The 5,817-nt window shown below is 35.9% G+C and overlaps 1 protein-coding gene across 1 annotated transcript in view; it reads left to right on the forward strand.

Annotated features, from left to right (window-relative positions):
* LOC107553746 (elongation factor Tu GTP-binding domain-containing protein 1-like) overlaps positions 1 to 5,817 on the forward strand; it is a 20,657-nt gene that overhangs the window by 6,351 nt on the left and 8,489 nt on the right. The window contains exons 2-3 of the mRNA XM_016236060.1: positions 2,380 to 2,459; positions 3,182 to 3,318. Coding sequence (XP_016091546.1) covers positions 2,380 to 2,459; positions 3,182 to 3,318 — 217 coding nt within the window. The remainder of the gene's footprint in view (positions 1 to 2,379; positions 2,460 to 3,181; positions 3,319 to 5,817) is intronic.

Consider the following 5,817-nt stretch of genomic DNA (forward strand, 5'->3'; position numbering starts at 1 on the left):
TGTTATATTGCAGCCATTTGCTAAAATCATTTTAGTTAATTTTTTTCCTCATTAATGTACACACAGCACCCCATATTGACAGAAAAACACAGAATTGTTGACATTTTTGCAGATTTATTAAAAAATAAAAACTGAAATATCACATGGTCCTAAGTATTCAGACCCTTTGCTGTGCCGCTCATATATTTAACTCAGGTGCTGTCTATTTCTTCTGATCATCCTTGAGATGGTTCTACACCTTCATTTGAGTCTAGCTGTGTTTGATTATACTGATTGGACTTGATTAGGAAAGCCACACACCTGTCTATATAAGACCTTACAGCTCACAGTGCATGTCAGAGCAAATGAGAATCATGAGGTCAAAGGAACTGCCTGAAGAGCTCAGAGACAGAATTGTGGCAAGGCACAGATCTGGCCAAGTTTACAAAAAAAATTCTGCTGCACTTAAGGTTCCCAAGAGCACAGTGGCCTCCATTCCTTAAATGGAAGACGTTTGGGATGATCAGAACCCTTCCTAGAGCTGGCCGTCCGGCCAAACTGAGCTATCGGGGGCGAAGAGCCTTGGTGAGAGAGGTAAAGAAGAACCCAAAGATCACTGTGGCTGAGCTCCAGAGATGCAGTTGGGAGATGGGAGAAAGTTGTAGAAAGTCAACCATCACTGCAGCCCTCCACCAGTCGGGGCTTTATGGCAGAGTGGCCCGACGGAAGCCTCTCCTCAGTGCAAGACACATGAAAGCCTGCATGGAGTTTGCTAAAAAACACCTGAATAAGATTCTCTGGTCTGATGAGACCAAGATATAACTTTTTGGCCTTAATTCTAAGCGGTATGTGTGGAGAAAACCAGGCACTGCTCATCACCTGTCCAATACAGTCCCAACAGTGAAGCATGGTGGTGGCAGCATCATGCTGTGGGGGTGTTTTTCAGCTGCAGGGACAGGACGACTGGTTGCAATCGAGGGAAAGATGAATGTGGCCAAGTACAGGGATATCCTGGACGAAAACCTTCTCCAGAGTGTTCAGGACCTCAGACTGGGCCGAAGGTTTATCTTCCAACAAGACAATGACCCTAAGCACACAGCTAAAATAATGAAGGAGTGGCTTCACAACAACTCTGTGACTGTTCTTGAATGGCCCAGCCGGAGCCCTGACTTAAACCCAATTGAGCATCTCTGGAGAGACCTAAAAATGGCTGTCCACCAACGTTTACCATCCAACCTGACAGAGGATCTGAGGATCTGCAAGGAGGAATGGCAGAGGATCCCCAAATCCAGGTGTGAAAAACTTGTTGCATCTTTCCCACATGGATGTATGAGCAAAGGGTCTGAATATTTAGGACCATGTGATATTTCAGTTTTTCTTTTTTAATAAATCTGCAAAAATGTCAACAATTCTGTGTTTTTCTGTCAATATGGGGTGCTGTGTGTACATTAATGAGGGAAAAAAAATAACTGAAATGATTTTAGCAAATGGCTGCAATATAACAAAGAGTGAAAAATTTAAGGGGGTCTGAATACTTTCCGTACCCACTGTATATATAGCAATGATTAGTTGCTTGAGTCCTTTTAGTGTCATTTAGGTGCATGGAAAGGCAGTTTCCGTGCCATTCTGTGAATGTAAGGATACGTTCTGTGAAGACCAGAGAGGTTAAAATGTCTGTAAGGAATTTCTTGATAACTTGCCCCAAAATTGACAATCTCCTTGGAATTGTCAATAAGTGTTCTTTTGTGTTAATGTTGAAAACTGTTCTGTGACAGAGTGGTTTAGGCTTGCTTCAGACTGGCTAATGCTTGGGTCTGATTCATGACATCCTGTTGTCTTGGGCCTCTTGTGGAATGTTTTGACTCCTCGTGCCTCAATCATGTTTTTGACCAAATCTTAGATTGTCTGATTCGGTCTGATATCCTACAACCCTCTTTACAGTAATGCAGGACGAGGATTTGAATAATGAATCCTTTTGAAGATCTATGATTCAGTCTGCAGTTACCAGATGATTTGGCTCGCCAGCCATACGACACTCAAAAAAAAAAAAAAAAAAATCTTCATCCTAAACTGATCAATCACTGCCATTATTCTGCTTTGGCAGACAGATCTCATTCAGACAGAGTTGGTTATGCAGGGCGACGTGACCTCCAGCAACATTGATTTGCTGGACGAGCCTAACTTAAGCCTTTAAACTCATTTGAGCTCACATGTTAGTGAAGAGTTTGACCCTGTTCAGTCAAATCAGAGGCTTTTTATTATGGCTCCAAATCTTAAAAGCAACTAATGAGTTCTTATAATCCCTGGGTCCTTTACATGCTGGCTTAATTTGTGTATGATGCATTCTCTTTTCCTTATACATCATGCTCGTTTAATCTCTGTCTTTCTTTGTCTTCACAGTCTAAAGGAAAGAAGCCTCTGTTTGTGCAGCTTGTCCTGGATAATATCTGGAGTATGTATGATGCTGTGGCCATTAGAAGGTAACTTCCTATATGTTTGGCAGTACAAATGAGAAATTGACGTCAACACATGATTTGCCTTTTCACTTTGAAATTGAATGTGCTGCAAAATTATATTGATATTTCTTTATAAATGTTTTTTGTATGCAGTATGGAATTCAGTGCTATTTTTTAACTAAATCTATTACATTTCTTTTTTTAAAATAGTTTTCATTAATTAAAATAAAAATAAAAGCTGAAATTAAAAAAGGTTACAAAAAATTAACTTAAACAAAAAATAAAAACGAACTAAAATAAAATAAGTTGAAGTACTAAAGCTAAATTGAAATGTAACAATTAACAAAATTACTACAACTTAAACTACAACTATTTTCTTGGCAAGTAACAGAAATAAGTGTAAGTTTATTTGCAAAATTACTAACAAAATGCAAAAAATATGAAACAAGTACTAATTTTTTTTAAATTATAACAGAAATACGAATAAATTAAAGCAAAATAGAAATAAAAAACTAAAACTAAAATATAAATAACAAAAGCACACAACAAAATTACTAAAACTCGGTGTACAATGTTTAGTCATGAAATAAAACTTGATATAAACATTTCCACTGATTACTTCTGAATGCATAATTTCGGTCTAACTGCATAATTTATCAATACATTTTGTTTTTTATTCAAAATGGAAAAAGTCACTTTAAATGTGCATTTCCAGTTTCTTTTACATTTCGTTTACACTTTTCCAGGGACAAAGAAAAGGTGGAGAAGATGGTGACCTCTCTGGGGTTAAAGGTCATGTCTCGTGACCTGAGACACTCAGACCCCAAAGTGCTCCTCAGTGCCATCTGCAGCCAGTGGCTTCCTGTGTCTCAAGCCATGCTCTGTATCCTTTACTACACAAACACTAGCATTTCAAAATTTGGGGTCAGTAAGATATTTTTTTTTAAGTAATTTATTTAAAAAATATATTTTTTATGGAATAAATATAATTTTCAGCAGCATCATTCCTCCAGTCTTCAGAGTAACATAATCCTTCAGAAATCATTCTAATATGCTGATTTGCTGCTCAATAAATTTTTTTTTGTTATCATCAATGTTGAAAACAGTTATGCTACTTAATAATTTTGTGGAAACTGTGTTGATCTAAATCTAAAATCCAATCTAAAAGTCTTTACTGTCACTTTTGATTAATTTAACGTATCCTTGCTGAATAAAAGTATTAATTTCTTGGGTAGTTATTAGTTTTGTTGATAATTTTTAGCCTATTTTGGCGTTTATAAAATTGTAACTTTTCAAGAAATGTAATATTAGAATTTACAGCGTTGTTTCAACATCATTGACGTGTAAACATTAGGGCTGGGTAAAAAATATCGATATCTTGATATTAATCGATTCTTTTTTTTACAGAACGATATCGATTCTTAAATCCCAAGAATCGATTAGTCTAGCCTATTTTCAGATAATGGACGGAACATTGAAGCGAACCTCCCATCCAATAAATCGCAATAAGCATTGTGCCGTGGTGCTTTTAATATGAAGCAAAGTCTCTGGTTTCAAATTCTGTTCATTGTATTGCAGTATTCAAACAATAAATGCCGTTTTGGCGCTGTTTAATGTGGAGTGACAGATCGCTGTAGCGCCTCAGTTTAACAGATGCAGCAGTGTGAGGTGCACGTGAACTAATCATCTCCTCCACATTAATACCAGCTTCAGCACAAAATAAACATGACTAAACATCCGAAGGTAAGTTAAAAGAAAGATTACAACTTGACAATCTGTATCCTGTCTCATGTAATCGCTCAATCAGTGTTTCAGCCGCGCAAAGACGTCAATATAAAGTCTTGTAAACAATGTCACGTAACGTCACATTTACCTCAGAAAAAACATATTCGGTGACCATAAACTCATTAGTCGGAAAGAAAAATAAAGTGTAGAGAAGGGTGTTTTGCTAAGTATATGCACCACATAACATATTCATTATATTTTTTACTGTTCTAATGTTTAATTTATGTTTGAATAAATCCATAATTTTATGACAGCCACCATTAAAATTTTTATATTTAAAAAAAATTAAGAATTTAAGTAGAAATATTATTATGTAATTGTAACTTTATTATTTTAAAAACTTCATTGTGTAATTTTAACAGTTGTATGCTATAGCTTACAAATCAGTTCATTTTAATCTTCAATATTATAGTACTGTAGTACCAACTGACTCTCATGTATATTTTACAGCATTAGTTGAGAGATTCTTTTTTACTTGAGAAAATTTGGCATGTACTGTACCTGATATATATCCAAAATAATCAATATTGAATCTAATCGAATCGACTCGAAAGCTTGTGAATGAGAATCAAATCGAATTGTGAAATTTGTGTCAAAACCCAGCCCTAGTAAACACTGCATTTGTGATTGGTGTCTTGCATTCACATAAGGAACTCTAATTGGTCCATACTTTCTTGCATCTATAACTGTCTCTGAAAAACTGGGGAACACTGTTAAAAATAAAGGTGCTTCAAAAGGTTCTTCACAGCGATGCCATAGTAGAACCATTTTTGGTTCCACAAAGAACCATTCAGTCAAAGGTTCTTTAAAGAACCATCTCTTTCTTACCTTTTTATAATCTGAAGAACATTCTTTCGCCACAAAGAGCCTTTTGTGAAACAGAAAGGTTCTTCAGATGTTAAAGGTTCTTTATGGAACCATTTAGACAAAAAGGTTCTTCTATGGCATCGTGAAGCACCTTTATTTTTAAGAGTGAAGAAAGGTGACAAATACAGTAGATGAGAGAGATATTAGATTAGAGATATCAGCCCTATGAATATGGTGACCATACATCCCATATTTCAGCTCTATTTTTAGTGTCCCGACTTATTTTGAAAATAATCATGTTTTGTCCCGTATTTCAAAATTTCTTTACAACTGGGTGATCAGAGCAAGTCGTAGAAGTGTTCTGTCACGCGAGAACAGCCTAATCACAGGTAACTAAGCTTGTCGTAGAACAAAATTACCATCAAATCACAATTCGTTATCAATTAACTTGCAGTAAGTGAAGGCAGAATCATACTGAATGAAATATCGCACGTAAATACAGTCGGTTATAGCTTAAGTGAATGTAAACGGGTGAGTGAAAAACAGATATGTGTCAGTATATTACATTTATTCGGTCTTAAAGGGACAGCAGCCTAATTAAATACCTGTCTGTCTCATTAATGTTAATCAAACAACAAAAGATGTTAAATAAAATGTAAAATAAATGTAATGTTAAATAAATGTAATGTAAATGTATATAAATAACTATGTACGTGTGTGTGTGTATATATACACCCCCCCCCCCCCCCCCCCCCCCCCCCCCCCCTTTTAAACCAAAAAAAAACTGGTC

The sequence above is a fragment of the Sinocyclocheilus grahami genome, unplaced genomic scaffold, assembly GCF_001515645.1.
Source record: "Sinocyclocheilus grahami isolate Dianchi unplaced genomic scaffold, SAMN03320097.WGS_v1.1 scaffold480.1, whole genome shotgun sequence".
NCBI classification, from domain to species: Eukaryota; Metazoa; Chordata; class Actinopteri; order Cypriniformes; family Cyprinidae; genus Sinocyclocheilus; species Sinocyclocheilus grahami.